At 42.9% G+C, this 22,446-nt stretch overlaps 1 protein-coding gene across 2 annotated transcripts in view; it reads right to left on the bottom strand.

Annotated features, from left to right (window-relative positions):
* Positions 1-22,446, bottom strand: part of anp32b (acidic (leucine-rich) nuclear phosphoprotein 32 family, member B) — a 43,023-nt gene that overhangs the window by 4,207 nt on the left and 16,370 nt on the right. Inside the window, exons 2-5 of one of the 2 annotated variants that reach the window (XM_052020077.1) lie at positions 15,427-15,576; positions 5,192-5,314; positions 2,229-2,418; positions 611-726 (exon numbers count right to left, since the gene is read on the bottom strand). In XM_052020077.1, the coding sequence (XP_051876037.1) occupies positions 611-726; positions 2,229-2,418; positions 5,192-5,314; positions 15,427-15,576 (579 nt within the window). Of the gene's footprint in view, positions 1-610; positions 730-2,228; positions 2,419-5,191; positions 5,315-15,426; positions 15,577-22,446 lie in introns of both variants that reach the window. The other variant, XM_052020076.1, reaches the window with a different exon arrangement.

Here is a 22,446-nt window from a genome sequence, read left to right as displayed (position 1 = left end):
CAAGCACACCAATTAGGAGTGCTGCAATGGTGGAACACTAGCAGTTTCAGCACGTAATTACACAGGAAAGCCCAGCAACACTGCTGATGAACTTTGCCATCTAAGTTCTTGTTACCGTCACAAATTGCATCACAGGGACTCACAAAGCTGTCAAAAGAATAGTCTAAGCCGAAGAGTTTGTTCTTTTTAAACTCAGCAAATTAAAAATCTGGAATGAGGTAGCTTCACTGATAATTTACAAGGAATTGGATAAACACTTGAAGTGCCAATGCTTACAGTGATCTGCGGGATGTGCTGGGAAGTGGGACTTTGGAGAGCTCTATAAAAAGCACAACGTGTCAAATGGATGCCTACTCCGAAGACCAAGAAATCGCATCTCTTTAACCATTAGCTGGTGCGCATTGGTTAAACTTCCAATGACCAAAGGTTAGACAGAGGAAATGCAAAAATTTCCTTTACTTGCAATGACCTTCAACCAGTTTTATTGGTTCCTGTTAAACAACTAAAACGTTGAAAATACACTCAAATACGAGACTTTAAAAAGCTATAACATGGAAAGTACTAAAAGCAAAGCACGCAAGAGTCTGAATTCACACTGTTGAGTTCTTACCTCTTCCTCTGCGCTGACTTCATCTTCGTCATCTTCCCCTTCTTCATCTTCGTCCTCCTCATCATCAAGCTCTTCCTCTCCATCTTCCTCCTCATCATCTTCTTCCTCTTCCTCACCTTCTGTAAACAATCATTTCAAATCAAAACCCTTCAGTAATATTCCATTCAAACATTTCTTTTAAACCTTGGGCCTTTCTAACCCGTCCAGAACACATAGCGTACACCTCCTTCAACTTCCCAGAAGGTAGATTATCCATAGGGTCTCATATGTCCTTTGACCTCTTCAGTTTCACACAATGGTCTCCACTGGTCAAATGAGGAGAACAGAGAGTCATAGAGAGAGGGAGAGGTACAGCAATGGATACAGGCCCTTTGGCCCATCAAGTCCGTGCCAATCATCAACCACCCACTCTCCTTGGAGCACAGAAGATTAAGTGGGAAATTTAACAGAGTTGTTTAAAATTATGAAGCTTGACGCCTGGTTTGATTGACAGTCTGATTTCTGGGTGAAAGTGTCAGGAACCAAAGAGCAGACCCTGCAGATAATTTGCAAAAGAACCAAAGGGAAGATTTAGAGAATTTTGTTCTTTTTTATATATATTAAAAAATGCTTCGTGTGTGTATATATGTATTATATCTCTCTCTCTCTCTCTCTCTATATATATATCTCTCTCTACTCTCTCTACATAGATAGAGAGAGAGAGAGAGAGAGAGAGAGAGAGAGAGAGAGAGAGAGAGAGAGAGAGAGAAAAATAAATATAAATGAAGCATGAAGCATGAAGCAAGAAGCAAGTTGTGATCTGGAATGCACTGCCCAAAGGGGCAGTTGATGCATATTCTCTAAGAGCTTTGAAAAAGGGAATTTGATTTTAAAAAATCCAGCAAAAGAAGTTTTACAGTGAAAGGATTGGTGGTGTGGGATTATTTGGAGTGTACATTCAAAGAGCCAGCACAAGTATTGTGGGATGAGTGGCCTCATCCTATATGGTACCATTCAATAATTGCTTGGAAGTCTACTTCTGCATTAGATTTTCCCATCACAGTGTGACTGGAGGATCTTCCCCCTAGAAGAACACCTATTCCCTAGAAGAAAAGCACCTCATATTCTGCCTGAGTAGTCTACAACCTGACGGCATGAACATTAAATTCTCCAATTTAAGGCAAACTGCTCCTCCTTTGTCCCTTTTCTGTCTTCTGATCTACCCAGTTCCTCCTACACCCATCTCAGCCCCCCATCACCCTGTTTCTTTCCCCTCTTCCACCCACTCCGTGTGCTCATCACCTACATAACCCTCCCCCTACTGTTCCCATCTGCCCACCTCCCTTATTTGGTTCCATGCTACAACTTTCTTTCCCATCAAATTCCATCACCTGCAGCCCTCTGTTGTCTCCTCCTATCACCTCCCAGCTTCTGTCGGTATTTCAACTCTTCCCTCCTCCACTTGCCTATCACCCCTCCTCACTTGGATCCACTAGCTCTAGCTCCACCCTTTCCCCTCACCTCATTATACTAGCCATCTCCCTTCTACTCTTTCAGTCCAGACGAACTGTCCATTTTCCACCAAACTGTAAATGCTGCCTGACCTGTTGAGTTCCTCCAGCATCTTGTCTGTTATTACCTTCATCATCCTCATCGTCATCAACACCATCAGCTTCTGCGTCGGAGTCGGGAGCCTCCCGGTCTTCCTGGTCGTAACCATCTAGGTACATGAGCTGTGGGAGGAGCTTGAATACACTTTCTCTGTAGTCATTTAGGTTCGTCACCTCACAGTTAAAAAGATCTAGGCTCTTCAAGCTTTCCAGCTTTTGCTGCAAACACAACATTGTACACAGTTAAATAGTGCATTACATCAGAGAATAAGGACATTCAGACCATCTGGTCCATGCCAGTGTTTCTGCAGCAAACAACCCTCCTCCCACTTCTCTCCGTCTCCCCCTATCAGCATTCCAGATTTCCTTATGATATAAAAGAAGGTCATTCAGACCATTGAGTCTACATTGGCTCTCAAGGTAATCCCATTCACCCACACCTATTCCTGTCTCCATCATGTTTAATTGAACTTCTTCTCCAATGCATCTCTATCCCTTGTGACAACCACTCCTTGGGATAGAAGAGTTCCACATTCTCATCCAGCTGTGGAGAACTTTCTCCCAAATTCCTTATTGGATTTCTTAGGGACTATTCTACATTCACAGACCTTAGGTTTGATCTCAAAGTTGATAGAATGGTAAAGGCGGCGTATGGCATACTTGCCTTTATTAGTCGAGGCACTGAGTTCAAGAGTCAGGAGGTTATGTTGCAGCTTTATAAACTTCTGGTTAGGCTGCATCTGGAGTATTACAGAGTGGTGGATGCCTAGAATGCACTGCCAGGGGTGGTTGTGGATGCAACTATGATAAAGACGTTTAAGAGGCACATGAATATGCAGAGAATGGAGGGATATGGACTTATGTAGGCAGAAGGGACTAGTTTAATTAGACTTTTCATTATTAGATTAATTAGTTTGACACAACATCAGGGCTGAAGGGCCTGTTCCTGTGCTGTACTGTTCTATGTTCTAAACCCTTTCAAAATAAGATTTCTCTCAGGCCACTCCTCAGCCTTCTTTCAACAGTTTATTTAACAATGGCACTTGACTGATGTGCCATGAACTGTACGGGTGACAGCTCAGAACACAGGCAGTGATGTTAAATTGTACGAGCACATGAATCTTTCAAAGGATAGCGCAGCTGGTGTAAATGCAATCCTGACCAATTCCAACAGTGCTGAATTACCTTGACATTTTTTCACTTCACTGATCACATTCCAACGTCCTCCAGGTAAAACTTCCAAGTTAAGACAATAATTCAAAAGATTCAAATAATATGAGAACTCTTTCCAACCTGTCATTCTCTAGTTTGGTGACCTCTTCTATTTTAAGTGAATTAATATGGATAAAAAAAACGAACTGAGATGCAGAAACCAGCACAAAAATTATAGGAAAGACAAAGACAAAACAGGAATGAGCCAATGTGCAGAGAAACACAACCTGTGATTAGGGTTAGCGAGATGGCACCAATAACAGGGAGAAAGGAAACGAGAAAGAATTGATGAGCGATGGACAGCAGATTGATTGATTGATTTAGACAGAGTGCGGACACAAGGAAAGAAGGAACTCGAAATCATACAGTGCTTTTTGGGAACCCTGGATCTCACAAATTACTGTTTAGCAATGAAATTTTTTTCCTGTTGTAATATCAAAAACATACAGCAAAAGGTGTGTGGGGCAAGGTTCCACAAACAGCAGTCTGACCTTGGGATGATTATTTTTCAGTGATGTTGATTAAGGTTCAATATTGGCCAGGGCAATGGGTAGAATTCCCCTGCCCATCATTAAAATAGCTCCATGGGATCCTTGCAGGGCAGTCTCCTCTTTACTGAAAAGCTTCCACTAAGTTCAGCCTATCAAATCCCTTCAAAATGTTAAAGATTTCTCATAAGCCCTGCTCAGCCTTCTTTGAACAGTTTAGTTAACAATGGCATTTGACTGACACGTTGTGAAGCACACAGGTAGCAGCCCTGAATACAGGCACTTGACAGGGCAGTCAGGGCCTTGGTGCATCATCACAATAGAGCACCCCCTCCTACTGTACTGAGGCAGCTTAGGTCATGGGTTCGATGCTCTTGGAGCCATAACTTTTGGTCTCAGGGGAAGTGTGCTTTCAACGGTTTCAACTTACAGTTGACTTCAAGTTATTCTCCCAAGGGTTGGAGGTCTTCAGAGGGTGCAAAGTGGTTTGAAGCTAAATATAAATTGCAGTAAGTTAATGTATTGATGGTTTATCACTAGGCAATATTGCCTCAATTTGATGATCTCAAATAGTTTCTAGGGTAACAGAGCTGGGACTACACTTTAAGAGTTCTATAGCACAGAAAAGGGCCTTTCAGCCCATCATGTCCATGCTGACCTTTTTGCCTATTTGGGAGATAAGAGGTATTCAGCATAATGGAGTTGATAGCTAACGCCGCTGCTTTGATCCTGGTCACATTGGCTTTGATATATCACCCATCACAGGATGGTTTGATATTTCTCATCTGGGGCTCAGTTGTTAGCACTCTCACCTTTATAATCTGTATACACTATAGCCGGTGATGGAGGGAGTGAATCACAGATTGGTGCATGGGGTGCCAATCAGGTGGGCTGCTTTGTCCCGAATGTTGCCAAGTTCATTTGACATCTTGGAGCTGCATCCTCTAGCCAAGTGGAGGAGATACCAACATGTTCCTGATTTGTTTCTTGTGGAGAGGATTTTCCATTTAGATATCCCAGGGGTTGCAATAATAAAAGAGAAACTAAGGTAAAGAGCTACGAGTCAGTGATGCACGATCGGATTTTATTGGGCACAATGTATCTATATTTAGAAATATGCAGGCAAAATGTTTCGGGTGAACATTCATCAAAGACATCACCAGTTTCTAAATTCTGTTGACCTTCTTTAAAATAATACAAGCAAGCCGCAACAAATTCACAGGCAGCATGTGCAAGCACAATAAACCCGTACTTTGGGGTTAAACAATGTAAATGAGAAAAGGACAAGGTACCAGAGGCTCCAATGTACTGATGTCTTTCAGTTTGTTTCCACTGAGGTTTAGGTGTGTGAGATTTGGAAGCTTCTCTGCCAAGACATCTAACCCTCCAGAAATCCTGTTGTCGCTTAGCTCGAGCTGAAATTTTAAAAAATTACATGAATTCAAAAATTAAAACTTGTATTTACAAAGCACTTGTAAAGTTTCCCCAAAATATTTCGCAATAAGTCACCAAGCCACATAAGGATATGGCAACGTTTGGTCAAAGGAGTTCTTAAAGAGAGGGGGAGAGATTTAGGAAGGGAGTTTCAGCACTCAGGGGCTAGAAAGCAGAAGGGAGAGCTGGTAATGGTGGAGGAATTAGGATCAAGGATGCACAAGGGGCCAGGACTCGGAGGGTTACAGGGATATTGGAGGGTATGCCGTTGTAGAGCTGGACAACTTCCAAGAGATTGGATAGGTACAAGAGAGCATCTGAAAGAAAGGATGAGATTTTTAAACTCGGGGTGTTGCCAGACCAAGAACGAGTGTGGGTCAGCAAGCACACAGGGTACTGGGCGATGGGATGAAATGCAGGTTAGACTCTGAATAGTAAAGTTCCGAGAAACTTTGTTTGCATGGGATGAAAGGTTGATATAGAAATGTAAAAGGGTTGGAAGGGAAACAAAATCAGAAGCTCAGTTCTGGCTCCTGATAGTCTGATTCACCTGAGTACAGCGGATCTGATGCTAAATACACCTTGGAGAAATAACTATACATTGTCAGCAGGAAGGACATGCCAAAGTGATTTTACAGCCATTGAAACTTTCCAAAGTGTCATCACCATTGCAAAATGTGAACTGTGGCAGCCACACAACACAGCTCCAATAAACAGCACTGAAATAATGGGCAAACAAAACTTTGTTAAGAAAAAGATGTAGGGTGAAAAATACTGGCAAGGCTACAGAAGAGAACACTTCTCACCCAAGGGGCTATGGGGGCCTCATGTGAAGGAAAATAGGATGTGGATGGTAAGAAGAAAAAGAAATGAACAACAGAATGGGGAAATTTCAAGGTGGTGAACAATATATGACCCTGGAGATGGGTCTGTCCAACTTGCTGCTGCTCCCCCACGAGAGCTGCTTCTGTCTATTCTGTCTACTTCCCATGCGGACTACCCCAGTAGTTAGAGTTGTCCACAGCCACATACCTAAGGGGATAATGTTCATCCTGGTTGACATCCTACAAGACACTAGTTAACCCACAAATGCAACAGATGTTCTGGATGTGGGCAGGAAATCCCCAGGACAACCCAAATCAGAAGGAGTGGCCTGGGGGTGTCATCTAGTGGAAGGAGCTTAGGGACCGGGAGGAGAACTGGAGAGGCTGCAGCTGCAGGACTCATCTGCCCCACTGTTAAACTAGTGCCGAGGGCCCACAAAATGCCTGGCCCCCAGCACACATCACCCCTCTGCCCCCACTCCTTCTGAAGCCAGACTTCACTGGGGAGCTCACAAAGAGCTCACTGGGCCGGGGAGAGATCACAGTTTGTGCGAGACCCAGTCCAATCTTCTGTACCAGTGGGCACGAGTAGATCACTGCATAAATCTGGGGTACAGTACTGGTGGGCACAGATCTGTCGCTGCATAACACTGGGTGCAGGCCTGTTACTGTATAACACTGGGGATCACACTGATAGATGTTGCACTATATAACACTGGGGCACTGTACTGGTGGACACGTCTAATATTGGGGCACAGTACTGATAGGTACATCACTATATAACACTGGGCCACTGCACTGGTGGGCGCAGGTCTAACACTGGGGCACTGCGCTGGCAGGCGCAGGTCTACACTGGGGCGCTGTGCTGGCGGGTGCAGGTCTACACTGGGGTGCTGCGCTGGTGGGCGCAGGCCAACACTGGGGTGCTGCACTGGTGGGTGCAGGCCAGTCCCTCTATAACACTGGGGCACTGTACTCATGCAAGCTAACTGGAATTTCAAAGCTTTGATTTAAAGAGCTGGTTGCAGCCACAATGGGCCATAAGATTCTTTAAATTACTCTCCCTGCCACAGCATCCCTCTCAGATTCTAGTCTTGTTTGAGACAGGCACATTTACATAGACTGGAGGGTTCACAGATGAAGTGGACGTTGTACAGTACAGTGGTTACTGAGGGTGGACAGGGAGGTAACATGTCCTTCTTCCTGACTTAGGCAGGTGGGAGATGTTGTGGAGAGAGAAGCAGTTAGCATTTCAGATTGACGACTTTTCATCAGTTCTGACGTCAGGTTGTCAAACTGAATCCCCGGGCTGGATTGTGCTCATTGAACGCATTCCGCACTAACCTCACACCTCCCAATAACCTCAAGACCTCTGCTCCCAGGCCATTCCATTAAGATGATTAGTATTGGTGACAGACAGCCCTCTAGAGAGTGTATCCCAAGGCTCCATTCCCACCAGTGTCCTAGTGAGCCCGAGGCAGAGATAAACTCTGAGGGCAACAACTAAGCCATTCAGAAAAAAAGTATTTTTTTAAATGCAAGCTGTTCATAACTTCCTTTCAGTTCATAAACATTTCTCACTCACCCAAGGAAGGAAGGACAAAAACCACAGGTCTGTTTCACCGACTTTATGTCCCTGATAGTCAGATATTCAGGAACAGTTGAAATCAATTTAAATAAATAAAATAAAAAGTAAAAATTTGAAGACATTTTAAAGTACGGTTAATTAAAACAAATATACAGTGAAACAAAGGAAAATAAAAAAAGCTTTGCTAATCTTACCTTTTTATTGAAAAACTAAATGAATGGGACTGACTGTGCTAGATGAGGAATGCATTTTGATTGGGTGTTAAATGCATCTCCAGCACGTTCTATACTTCATGGCATTGTTCAGGCTTGGGAAGTCTGGATTGCACTAGCACTCTCCACAGAATGGTCAGCTTCAGCACATTCTCCCTGTTTCTCTCTTCATTAAGTAGAGAATGATCAAGGCAAATAGCACAAGAGGTAGAACGGAATAGGATCTGCTAATCAAATTCAATGAAAACAGAATGGGAAAGGCTTAAACATAATTGTGGATCAGCTGGGCCAAATGGTGGGTTTTGTGCAGCAAATTTCTTTGGCAGTAACTGGCCAGGTTTAGTGACGATTAAAATCTGCAACCTATAATTTCACCCTATCAGGTATAAGGGTTTGATTCAATATCGGGATTAAACATTTTTTTTATTAGGCTACGACTTTCTGATCAACTGTGGTATCCCCTTATTTTGACATCAGTGGCCAGCCTTCTCTTTATTATTTCTAGGGGTGCTCAGACATTCAGGAAGAATTATTCAATACGATCTGTATCTGCTGCTAAAATCCTCCCATGGTCACAGAGGTAAATGCTGCATTTTGGTTTATTTCCAAAATCTGATGTCTTAATTATAATGCAGAAGTAAATGCTCTATCAGCGTAAAATTATACCTTTGCAGCTTTTCTGTATGGAGCTTTCATATTTCCACAGTTCTTTCTTCAAATAGTTATTTAGCATAAAGCTTTTGACATATTGCTTCAGCCATCTTAAATCAATGTTATCACCAGCGTGAGGGTTTGAAGGCCTGCAGGTGGCATTGAAAATGAACAACAGTGTAGGACATGGTTTGAACTTATTCATAAAGGCATTTGCTATCATTGTCAAGGTCCCATTGATATGGTTATGTGGTGCAGTGACCCTATCTGGTTTGAACATGGCTGTGAAGTGGCTAAGTAAATCCTGGTTGGCTGACTGCAGGTTCAGAGATGATATGATTAACCGAGTGGTGCTTATGCCAACCTTTTTTCATCCCATTCAGTACACGAGGAAAACTCCAAGGGCTTTGATAGACTGGACCACACAGAATGCCTTGAGAGAGCCAGAAATGTTGTGGGTTGAATACGCCCCAATGCACCAGCTGTGTAAAGTTATCAGAGGGTCTGGTTGCAGCTTTGATGCAAAAGAGAGTATGAGGTTATGCAACATATCTCTAACACAACTCACATTTATGTAGTGCCTTTATGTGGTGCTTCACAGGAACATTTTCAAACAAAGTGCAGACTAATCTAGTTTGGTGAATTATAAGCAGCATCTTAAAGGAGAGAGATGAGAGGCAGGGATGCTCAGGGCACTGACAGCCTACACACTGGGGCAAAGGAAATAGGGGATCACCAATATCTAATCTCATTGATCAAGTATAGCTTCAAAAGTGGTACTGCAGCAGTCTGGCAACTCAAGTGACCCTAGTTTGCTCAGGTGCTGCCTATGTGGAGTTTGCATGTTCTTCCCGTCGCCCCGTGGGTTTCCTCCCACGTCCCAAAGATGTGCTGGCTGGTGGGTGCATTGGTTACAAATTACCCCTAGTGCAGGTGGCTATTGGGAGAGTCAGGGGCGGCTGGGGTGTGGGGGGTGCATTCATAATTAATGCATAAGAATTGTCCCAACAATGCTTTGCAATTATACATCACTGTTTCCTAGTTAGAAAAGGGCTTGTGCTTCCACAGCACCTTATGCTTCAGAACTAATACTATACATAGAAAAGCACAGAGCCTGTATGGGTCCTTCAGCCCATGATGTTGTGCTGACCGATATAAACATTCAATCTATCTCCTTCTCTACTTCACCTCCCATAATCCTCTTTTACTGTCATCCATGTGCCTATCTAATAGTCTCTTAAGTGACCCTAACGTATTGGTCCCTACCACCACCGCCAGCAGTACATTCCAGGCACCCACCACTCTCTGTGTAAAATCCTACCTCTGACATCTCCCCTGAACTTTCCTCCATGCACCTTAAACAGGTGACCTCTAGTATTGGCCATTGCCACCCTGGGGAAAAGATGCTGGCTATCCACTCTGTCTATGCCTCTCATAATCTTATATACCTCTATCAAGTCTCCTCTCATCCTCTGTCGCTCCAAAGAGAAAAGCCCTAATTCACTCAACCTTTCCTCATAAGACATGCTCTTCAATCCAGGCAGCATCCTTGTTAACCTTCTCTGCACCCTCTCCAAAGCCTCCACATCCTTCCTTGAATGTGGTGACCAGAAATGAACACAATATTCCAAGTGCAGTCTAACCAGAGTCTTAGAGAGCTGCTGCCTTACCTCTCAGCTCTTGAACTCAATCCCCCCCCCCACTAATGAAGGCCAGCACACCATACGCCTTCTTAACCGCCCTATCCACTTGCACAGCAACTTTGAGAGATCTATGTACTTGGACCCCAAGATCTCTCTGTTCCTCCACACTGTTAAGAATCCAGCCATTAACCATGAACTCTGCCTTCGTTCATTCTTCCAAAGTGTATCACTTCACACTTCTCCAGATTGAACTCCATCCGCCACTTCTCCACCCAGTTATGCATCCTGTCTAAATCCTGTTGCAACCTACAACAACCTTCTGCACCACCAGCCTTCATGTCACCTGCAAACTTACCAATCCATCCTTCCACTTCTTCATCCAAATCATTTATAAAAATCACAAAGAGCAGGGGTCCCAGAACAAATCCCTGCGGAACACCACTAGTCACCGACCTCCAGGGCGAATACTCTCCTTCTACAACTACCCCTGGCCTTATGTGGGCAAGCCAATTCTGAACCCACACAGCCAATTTCCCATGGATCCCATACCTCATCATTTTCTGAATGAGCCTACCGTGGGGAACCTTGTCAAATGCCTTGCTAAAATCCATATATACCACATCCACCACACTACCTTCATCAACTTGTCTTGCCACTTGCTCCAAAAACTCTATTAAGCTTGTGAAGCATGACCTGCCCTTCACAAAGCCATTTTGACTATCCCTATTAAGACTATGCTTCTCCAAATGCTCATAAATCCTGTCCCTAAGAATCCTCTCCAATAGTTTGTCCATCACTGACATAAGACTCACTGGTCTATAATTCCCAGGATTATCGCTTTTACCTTTCTTGAACAATGGAACAACATTTGCCATCCTCCAATCCTCCGATACCACTCCTGTAGCCAGGGAGGACTCAAAGATCATCGTTAACGCTCCAGCAATCTCTCGCTTCACTTCCCATAGTAACCTGGGGTATATCTTGTCCGACCCTGGGGACTTATCAATCCTAATGCTTTTTAGTAGCTCCAACACTGCTTCTTTCTTAACCTCAACATGCCCCAACACATTTGCCTGTTCCACGCTAAATTCACATTCCTCCAAGTCCCTCTCCCTGGTGAACACTTGAGCAAAATATTCATTTTAGACCTCCCCTACCTTCTTCACCTCCAGACACATTTTACCCCCCTTTATCCCCGAGTAGTTCTACCTTCACCCTAGTCATCCTCTTGTTCCTCACATACGTGTAGAACACCTTAGTGTTTTCCTTAACCCTACTTGCCAAGGCCTTCTCATGTCCCCTTCTAGTTCTCTTATGTCCCTTCTTAAGCTCCTTCCTGGCTACCTTGTAACTCTCAAGAGCCCTGTCTGATTTTTGCTTCTTAAACCTTAAATATGCTTCCTTCTTCCTCTTGATTAAACCTTCCACCTCTCTTGTTAACCATGGTTCATTCATCTTACCATCCTTTCCTTGTCTCAGTGTGACATACCTATCTAGAACCCTATGTAAATTGTCCCTAAACAACCTCCACATTTCCGCTGTGTACTTACCAGAGAACATTTGTTCCCAGTTTACGCTCCCAAGTTCTTGCCTAGTTCTCGTAATTTGCCCTCCCCCAATTAAATACTTTCCCACAATGTCTGGTCCTATCTTTGTCCATGGCTATGCTAAAGGTCAGGGAGTTGTGGTCACTATCCCTGAACTGCTCGCCCACTGGGAGGTCTGTCACCTGACCAGGTTCATTGCCTAATACTAGATCCAGTATGGCCTCTCCTCTAGTCGGCCTGTCCACATACTGTGTCAGGAATCCTTCCTGTACACACCTAACAAATTCTGCCCCATCTAAACCTTTTTCACTAAGGAGGTGCCAATCAATATTAGGGAAGTTGAAGTCACCCATGACAACAACCCTGTTATTTTTGCACCTTTCCAACATCTGCCTACTTATCTGCTCCTTAGTGTCCCGGTGGCTATTTGTGTGCCCTCAGACTACTCCCAATAGAGTGATTGCTCCCTTCCGTTTCTGACTTTCACCCACACTGACTCAATAAACAATCCCTCTATGATGTCCTCCCTTCCTATAGCTGTGATACTATCCCTGATTAGCAATGCCACCCCTTTTATCTCCTACCCTATCCCTTTTGAAACATCTACACCCCGGAACCTCAAGCAGCCACTCCTGCACTTGCGACAACCAAGTCTCTATAATGGCCACAACATCGTAATTCCATGTACTGATCCATACTCTAAGTTCATCACCCTTATTCTTAACACTTCTCGCATTAAGGTAAACACATTTCAACCCATCTAACTGATTGCATTTATTGCCCAGTGCCCTGCCTATCCTTCCTCACATTCTCTGTACACATCACACCTCATGGAATTACAGGTAGGACAGTAGAATGGGTGGAACATTGGCTGGTAGGCAGAAAGCAAAGGGTCGGAATAAAAGGATCCTGTTCTGGTTGGCTACCAGTTACTAGTGGTGTTCCACAGGGGTCGGTGTTGGGGCCGCTTCGTTTTACTTTGTACATTAATGATTTGGATGATGGATTAAATAGTTTTGTGGCTAAGTTTGCAGACGACACCAAGATAGGGGGAGGAGTAGGGAGTATTGAAGAAACAGGAAGGTTGCAGAGAGACTTAGATTGTTTAGGAGAATGGGCAAAGAAATGGCAGATGAGATTCAATGTTGAGAAATGTGGCGTGGTGCACTTTGGAAAAAGAAATAAACGGGCAGATTATTATCTAGATGGGGAGAAAATTCAAATTACAGAAGTACAAAGGGACTTGGGGGTACTCGTGCAGGCTACCCTAAAGGTTAACCACCAGGTCGGATCGGCAGTAAAGAAAGCAAATGCTATGTTGGCATTCATTTCGAGAGGTATAATGAATAAAAGTAAGGAAGTGTTGATGAGGCTCTACAGGGCACTGGTGAGGCCTCATTTGGAATACTGTGTGCAGTTTTGGGCCCCATATCTTGGGAAGGATGTACTGATGTTGGAGAGGGTTCAGAGGAGATTTACGAGGATGATTCCCAGAATGAAAGGGCTTACATACGATGAGCGTTTGTCAGCTCTTGGACTGTACTCACTGGAGTACAGAAGAATGAGAGGGGACCTCATAGAAACATTTCGAATGTTGAGAGGACTGGACAGAGTAGATGTGGCTAAGCTGTTTCCCTTGGTGGGTGAGTCCAGGACCAGAGGGCACAATCTTAGAGTTAGAGGGTACCAGTTTAAAACAGAAATGAGGAGAAATTTCTTTAGCCAGAGGGTAGTGAAATTATGGAATTCTTTGCCATGTACAGCTGTGGAGGCCTGATCATTGGAGGCGTTTAAGGAGGAGATAGATAGGTATCTAATTAGTCAAGGTGTCAAGGGATATGGGGATAAAGCCAGAAATTGGGGCTAGATAGGAATAGTTTTAGTTTAGCTCATGGAGCAGACTCGATGGGCCGAATGGCCTACTTCTGCTCCTTTGTCTTGTGATCTTGTGATCTACTTCTACACCAACTGATCCATCTTCTAATCTAACACTCCAGTTCCCATCCCCCTGCCAACCTAGTTTAAACCCTCCCCAATAGCTTTAGCAAACCTGCCTGCTGGAACATTGGTCCCTCTCAAGTTCAGGTGTAACCCATCCCTTTTGTACAGGTCATAGCTATCCCAGAAGAGATCCCAATGATCCACAAATCTAAACCCCTGCACCAACTCTTCAGCCACTCATTAGTCTGCTGCATCTTCCTATACTTTTAAAGTGTGAAGGGAAATGCTACCATTTGGTTCTTGAACCAACCTCCACAACTCTAATCACTACCTCAGTACAGTAACACTATGAACACTTTGATCACAAGACAAGGGAGCAGAAGTAGGCCATTCGGCCCATCGAGTCTGCTCCATGAGCTAAAGAAAAAGAAAAAAGAAAAAAGAAAAGAAAAAAGAAAAGGGAAAAAAAGAAAAAGAGAAAAAAACTATTCCTTTCTAGCCCCAATTTCCGGCCTTATCCCCATATCCCTTGATACCTTGACTAATTAGATACCTATCTATCTCCTCCTTAAACGCCCCCAATGATCGGAACTTTGCACTACGGACTTTGTTTTTTTTGTTCTAATTGTCTCCTTTCTTGTATAGCTTTGTATGATTTATGATTAATTTATGTTTTTCTTATGAATGTTGCATACCAGATGCTATGTGCCTGTGATGCAGCAGCAAGTAAAGTTTTCATTGTACCTGTGCATACATGTACTACTCCATATGACAAAAGACTCAATTTAAAGACTTGAAGACAAGATTTGAGTGTAAGGAAGTTGCCAATTTGTTGACACAAAGCTCCCACCGATAGCAGTGAGATCAGCGAATTATCATGTTTCTTTTAAAAAGGTGGTAGCACAGGTATCCAGAAATCTGGTTAAGGTAGGAACATCCTAAACCAGGCGAAGATGCTAGAGAGATGGAGGCTTAGGAATAAACTCCAGAAGCAGCTAATGACATGGCTACCAATGGTGGAATGAACAAAATGAGTGTGAGAGAAGGGTGCAAATCTCTCACTTGCTATACTGCCAACCAAAGTCTTATTTTAAACTTTCCCTTTCCCTAAAGCCATTCCCAATTTTACAACTGTGTCCCTACTCTCCATGCAACGGAAGGAGACAAAATTGTTCTCTCTACTGGTCCCACACTGCAGGAGCTTTCCAGACTCTTATCCATCTTGACACAACAGCATCAATACATTCACTAATTGGACAGATGATCAGAAGGTGTGCATCACTTGAATCAGAAAATTTTGGCATTAATTCCCACTCCCAACCCAGATAACACTCCCAGTGGAGTCCCGAGGATATGCTGCATTGTTGGGTTAGCTGAAAAATTTCACATTACCTGTTTGGGCTTTTTACTGTGGCCTATGGGGACCCACAATGGCCGCACTTCAAAGATTGCTTCAATGGCTACGAAGTATTTTGGCATGAATGCTTCTCCATATAAATGCAAGTCTTTCTTTCTTGCTGTGATCCAACAAATGGTTTTGTAATAATTGGAGGTGAAGGTGGAATGCTCATTAGAGATAAACGTACCATTCCTAAGTATGGCGAGAGCAAACGACTACAATCACTACGTGGCCAAGATACAACTCATAGACCATTTCCCCAATTCCACCCAAAGGCTGCAGACTCACCTTTTTCAGTTTAGGAAGGCGAAGAAGGTTTGCGACAGATATCAGGCCAACATTTATCAAGCTGAGGAACTCCAGGTTCTCAAACTCTGCCGTCAGGCCTTCAATTTTACCCTCATTTGACCTGCAGTTGTCCAGAACAAGCTCTCGCACCTGGAATGAAGCAACAATAAGTTAGCGTTTGTGCTCTAAGAGCAAAAGCCAAACTATAAACCATCCCATGAGAAGATTTCGCCACAAGGGTCAAAATTCAAGACATACATGATGAAATATTAATTTTTATCTGCCTTTCAGTTGAATCGTACAGTATAGAAACAGGTCATTCAGCTGTTTTATCTGTGCTGATTCCCTCAATCGAGGGTTCAAATTCAATCCAACTTTTTGTTTATAAACAGTATTGCTACTGTAAAGAAAATTAATCCCAGGGTTGAACTTTTAGCACTTTCTACAACACCCCTGTTAAGCAGTACTCAGGCAAGTAGCTCTACCAGTGCTATGAAAATAGAACCATACAACACAAGAGAACATTCAGCTTGTTGTGGACGTGCCAGCTCCTTGATAGTGGATGCCAATTAATCCCACTCTCCTGGTCTCCCTCTTTAGATATCCTAGATATGCAAGTTTTTTTTTCCTCCTTTCAGGTTACAATTGGGTTACCATTGAATCTCCTTCAGTTTCTACAATGTCCTCTCAGACGATGCATAGCAGATCACAGCATGAAAAGAATTCTTCTCATCTACCCACATTCTTGGTCAATTGGCTTCAATATGAACCCTCTGGTTATTGGTCATCCCACAATGGAAGCATTCACACCACTCCCCAGTCTACTCTGTCAAACCTCTTCATAATACAGTATATGTGTATCTAGGTATCTAATCCCACTGGATGGAAACACATAGCAAAACAGCAAACAAACAAACAAACCTTACAAAATAAAACAAACTTAATTTTTATTTGTGATTTTTCTCTATTGAAAAACAGTAACAATGACAGACCACATAGAACACAAAATAACAGGCACAGAAAAATCCCACCATCTTTCAGTCTCTGAGTTTGTGCTAAACTCTGGCACTCAGTAATTTGGTATCCTAACTCACAATATTCACTCATTACCTCTGTGCTCCCTGATCCACATCGCATTGCTCCTGGATCAATATTAATCACTCCACCACTGACAACTACTTGGGCCAGGAGCTCTGAAAGTCACTTCTTCTCTGACCTCCTACAAGGTTGCCGTGCATATTGATAGGGTTGTTAAGAAGGCGTATGATGTGTTGGCCTTCATTAGTCGGGGGACTGAGTTCAAGAGCTGTGAGGTAATGTTGCAGCTCTATAAAACTCTGGTTAGACCACATCTGGGAGTATTGTGTTCAGTTCTGGTTGCCTCATTATAGGAAGGATGTGGAAGCTTTAGAGAGGGTGCAGAGGAGATTTACCAGGATGCTGCTGGATTGGAGAACATGTCTTATGAGGATAGGTTGAGTGAGCTAGGGTTTTTCTCTTTGGAGTGTAGAAGGATGAGAGGTGACTTGATAGAGGTGTACAAGATGATAAGAGGCATAGGTCGAGCGGACAGTCAGACACTTTTTCCCAGGGTGAAAATGGCATAATTTTAAGGTGATTAGAGGAAGGATGCACTGCTGGCAGAGGTGGTGGAGGCAGATACATTAGGGATATTTAACAGACTCTTAGATAGGCACATGAATGATAGAAAAATGGAGGGCTATGTGGGAGGGAAGGGTTAAATCTTAGAGTAGGATAAAATGTCGGCACAACATTGTGGGCCGAAGGGCCTGTACTGTGTTGTAATGTCTATAAAGCAACCCTCAACACTACTGCTAAGTTTTTTAATCACCTGCCCTAGTAAATCCTTACGAGGCCAGGTTAAATTTTGTTGAAGGGGCCTGCTTCCGTACTAATCACTCATATGAAGCACCATGGGACATCTTGCTTCACTAAAAGATTGTGCATATTGTAACATTCTGATAATCCAACACGTTTAGGTTTTTGGTGATGTTGGACCAGCAGATTACTGGTTGTTATGTCTAATAATACCACAACACACTTCTATTTTTATTCACTTTTATTTACACCACAGTGTAATAAATCTTCCAGTGAGCCTGCCAGTTTAAAAGGTAGCAGGAAATATACAAGCATTCCGGACCCCGTTTCTGGCTGCAAAGCTACCCATGTTCTTGACTCTAGTGCTCCAACTAGGGTCCAGCCTCACCTGGTAAAGTCCAGTCTGAATGCAATGAATGTAGTCACTGTCGTAAAGTAGAAATGTTGGCATAAAATTTGTGCAATGAACACATTGTTTTAGTGATGTCTATTGAACGATAAATATTGACCAATGTACTGTAGAGCCTACACCACACTTCTTTGATGACCAAAGAATGTAGATAGAACATCAGTTTAAAATCCTCATCCATGAGATGGCACCTCCTACAGTTCATCCATCACTACTGCACCAAAGTGTCAGCCTAAGATTTTGTCACAGAGTCATAGTGCATGGAAACAGGTCCATCAGCCTACCTAGTCTGCACCAACCATCCGACACCCATTTACACTAATCCTACCATAACCCATTTTATTCTCCCTACATTCCCCTTAACTCCTCCCAGATTCTACCACTCACTTACACACTAGGGGCAATTTACAGCGGACAACTCACCTACCAACCCACATGCTTTTGGGATGTGGAAATGAAACCGGAAATCCACACAGTCACGGGGAAAGCTTGCAAACTCCACACAGACAGCACCCGAGGTCAGGATTGAACCTGCGTCACTGGAGCTGTGAGGCAGCAGCTCTACCAGCTGCACCACCGTGCTGCTCCTGTGACTTGTTTTCAAGTCTCTTGGGACCTCCAGACTCAGAAGAGATTGTACTACCTCCGAAACATGGTAGGTCTCAGGCGCAGTTTACAAAAAACCTTTTGCCATCGAGGAAAGTACCAGCATGAGTGGACATGGGGTACTTAAACAGCTTCCTAACTCTTAAGTTTCATTACTGTGTGGGCTAAAAATATCTTCACAAGTACTTCTACAAGAACTAGTCCACAATGGTTTAAAAAAATTACTAGTATCTATAAACGCAAACCAGGAGACTAATGTAAAGCAGCATTTCATAGACAATTAAACTCAAAAGAAATGCACATCAGTCAAAAACATCCAAGAAAGAATACAGTAATGAGGTTTGCTGCAAGAATATTTTTTCTCATGCCTCCCTTCTTCTCAAGGAAGGGTGGGGGGGTAGGCTGCTTGCATTTAACTAAAGTACAGCAAGGAAAACAGTCCTACCCCTATTCCAGTTATTTTGTAGGAAATAATAATGCTGAAGAGAGACAGACCCCAGGACCAGATGGTTTCCACCGCAGTTCTTTAAAGAAAGTTGGTGAAAATATTGCAAATATTCATACTATAACCATCCAAATTTTTCTCTGATCAGAAACAGTCTTGAAATTGTGTGCAATCCTGGTCACCCCATTACAGTAAGGATGTGAAAGCTTTGGAAAGGGTACAGAAGAGGTTTACCAGGATGCTGCCTGGATTAGAGGGTCTGAGAGGTTGGACAAACTTGGGTTGTTTTCTCTGGCGTGTGGGAGGCCAAGGGGAGATCTGATGGAAGTTCACAAAATTATGAGAGCCATAGATAGGGTAGATAGCCAGAATCCTTATCCCCCAGGGTAGAAATGTCAAATAGTAGAGGATATGCATTTAAGGTGAGAAGAGGAAAGTTTAAGGAAATTTAAGGGCAATTTTTGTTTTAAATAAGTAGGTGCCTGCAATGGGCTACCAAGGATAGTTGTGGATGTAGGTAGGACTGTGGCACTTAAGAGGCTTTTAGATAGACACGTGAATGTTCAGGGAATGGAGGGAAGTCATGTGCAGGGAGAAGAGATTTAGTTTAATTTGGCATTGCATTCAGCACAGACATTGTGGGCCAAAGGGCCTGTTCCTGTGCTGTACTGTTCTATTGAACATGTCACTCCACCACGGAACACATCATTCCACCATTCAGGAATGACAAGAAACCAAAACTAGGGAATTATAGGCATGCTAGTCCAACCTCCGTTATTTGGAAATTATTGGCCTACAATTAGCGATAGCTTGATCGTATGTACAGGGTGTCCAGAAGTCAGGCATTTATAACCTGTGGAGGACTTACATTGTCTTTTTATTGAGAACAACAGATTGAAATCTAATGGCATTTGGATAGGTACATGAACAGGCAGGGAATATAGGGATATAGGATTAATTGGATTGACCATCATGGTTGCCACAGATATGGTGGGACGAACAGCCTGTTCCTGTGCTGTACTGTTCTAATGATAGAGTGGCTCAAAGACTTAAAATTTTTCAGCAGATTAAAGAGCTAGCATGAATTCATAAATGCCTTATGTGCCCAAATAATTTTTTTTGAGAAGAAAAGGAGGTGAAGAAAGGCATATTTGTAGATGTTATTTATAGAGACTTCAAGAAGGCATTTGATAAAGTTCCTCTTAGAAACCATTAGCTAAAGGGTGAATCTTATGGAAAGAAATTATTGACATGTTTAGAAAATTGGTTGTGCACCAGGAGACAAAGTACGACAGGTAATCAAAGTGGCAACTTGTCTAGCAGGGTCCTGCAAGCATCCACGCTGGTGCCCCACCCTACACCATATTTATAAATGATTTGGGTGAGAGGATAGAAAGCGAAGTATTCAAACAGTGTAAAGAGTTAAAATGAAACCATTAAGTCACAAAGAGACAATAGGTTAAGCAACTGAATTACAGAAAATAAATTCCAACATAGGTAAATGTGAGGTTAACCATTTTGGATCCAAAAAAAAATCTGATTATTTGCTAAATGATATATATAATAAAAAAACAAGTAGCAGAGGAGTTCCAAAAGGTGTTAGAAGCCCTTATGCAGGAAAATATCATGGAACCATACAGAAAATAATCAAAATTACTAATGGAATGTTAGCCTGATCATCCAAAGAACTGGAGGATAAGGAGGTGGAATCCCGTAAGAGTAACAAAAATGTTCAGCTACAGATATCCAAAGTCCACATTAGGCCACACCTGGAGTACTGTGAGCAGTTCTGACTACCACACCTTAGGAAGGATATACTTAGAGGGAGTACATGTAGATTTATCAGAATGATTCCTGGGCTGAATTATGACAATGAGATTAAAGAAAGTAGGGTTGTATTCCCTGTAATTTAGAAGATTAAGGGGTGATTTGTTTGGATTTTGGGATATCAAGAGGAAAACATAGTGGGAATAGAGAGAAACACTTTCTGTTGCCAGGAACCAGAGAGTGGTGAAACTAAGACTAGGGATTATTGGATCCAGGTCTTTCAGAAATGAAACTGAATTAGGAACTGAAACATCAAACCATTTCAACACAGCGATTTGAATCACTCTTCCACAAGTGGCAGTTGATGCTACAGCAAACATTAATTTTAAATGAGTGACAGATATTTGCTAAGAAGAGATATTAAAGACTATGAAGCACCCCTAATCTCATTCAGGCTCCAGGTCCTTGAAGGCATTGTATGTTTCAAGTAGTAGTTTCTTTTAAGTTTTGTGACATCTGTCACAATGAATGAAGGGGTAGGAGAGGGGAACGGGGATGGGAGTCGCCGAATCCATGGTAAACAAGGGGAGGAACAGTTGCGAGATCTTTCAGAATATGTGACTTAAATAGCTTCACTTACTGTTGTTGACTTAGGGCACTCATCAGGAGCAGGAATCCAATTCTATATTCTATTTCTTAATCCAACCAATCTCATTGAACATAGAACAATACAGCACAGAAACAGGCCCTTCAGAATCAGATTATCACTGACTTAGATGACGCGAAATCTGTTGTTTTGCGATAGCAGTGTAGTGCAACTCATGATGTCTCGGTCAACCATTATGACAACTTAAACTAATCATACCTGCCTGCATATGATCTATATCCCTCCATTCCCTGTTCATGTGCCTAAATGCCTCTTAAAAACTGCTATAGTATCTGTTTCCACCACCTCTCCTGGCATCGCATTCCAACCACCTATACTCTTCTGTGTAAAAAATCACCTTTAAACTTTCCCCCTCACACTTTAAACCAATACCTCTAACATCTGACATCTCCAGCCCGGGAAAAAGACTCTATCTATTCCTCTCATAATTTTATATACTTCAACCAAATCACCACTCAGCCTTCAACACTCCAGAGAAAACAATTCAAGTTTGCCCAACCTTTCCTTATAGCTAATATTCTCTAATCCAACCAACATCCTACTTAAACTCTTCAGTGCCCTCTCCAAGCCTCCACATCCTTCCTGTGATGGAATAACCAGAACTGCATGCAATGCTCTAAATGCAGCCTAGCCAAAGTTTTATATGGCTACAACATGACTTACCAATTCTTCAGAATCAGAATTATTATCACTGACTTAGATTATGTAAAAAATTGTTGTTTTGCAGCAGCAGTACAGTGCAGATATAAAATTACTATAAATTACAAAAATAAATAAGTGCAAAAAAAAGGAACAATGAAGTAGTGTTCATGGGTTCATGGAACGTTCAGAAATCTGATGGTGGAAGAAAAGAAGCTGTTTCTAAATCATTGAGTGTGGGTCTTCAGGCTCCTGTACCTCCTCCCTGATGGTAGTAATGAGAAGAGGGCATATCCCAGATAGTGAGAGTCATTAGTGATGGATGCCGCCTTCTTGAGGCACCACCTCTTGAAGATGCCCTCAATGGTGGGGAGGGTTGTGCCCGGGATGGAGCTGGCTGAGTCTACAGCCCTCTGCAGCATCTTGCGATCCTGCAAATTGGACCCTCCATACCAGGCGGTGACTCAACCAGTCAGAATGGTCTCCACCGTACATCTCTAGAAATTTGAAAGAGTCTTTAGTGCCATACCAAACCTCCTCAAACTCCTAACAAAGTAGAGATACTGGCTTACATTCTTCGTGATTGCATCAATGTGCTGGGCCTAGGATAGATCCTCTGAGATGTTGACGGCCAGGAACTTGAAGCTG

This window comes from Pristis pectinata, chromosome 7 (genome assembly GCF_009764475.1).
Source record: "Pristis pectinata isolate sPriPec2 chromosome 7, sPriPec2.1.pri, whole genome shotgun sequence".
NCBI classification, from domain to species: domain Eukaryota; kingdom Metazoa; phylum Chordata; class Chondrichthyes; order Rhinopristiformes; family Pristidae; genus Pristis; species Pristis pectinata.
This window is presented reverse-complemented; position numbering and strand designations above follow the sequence as displayed.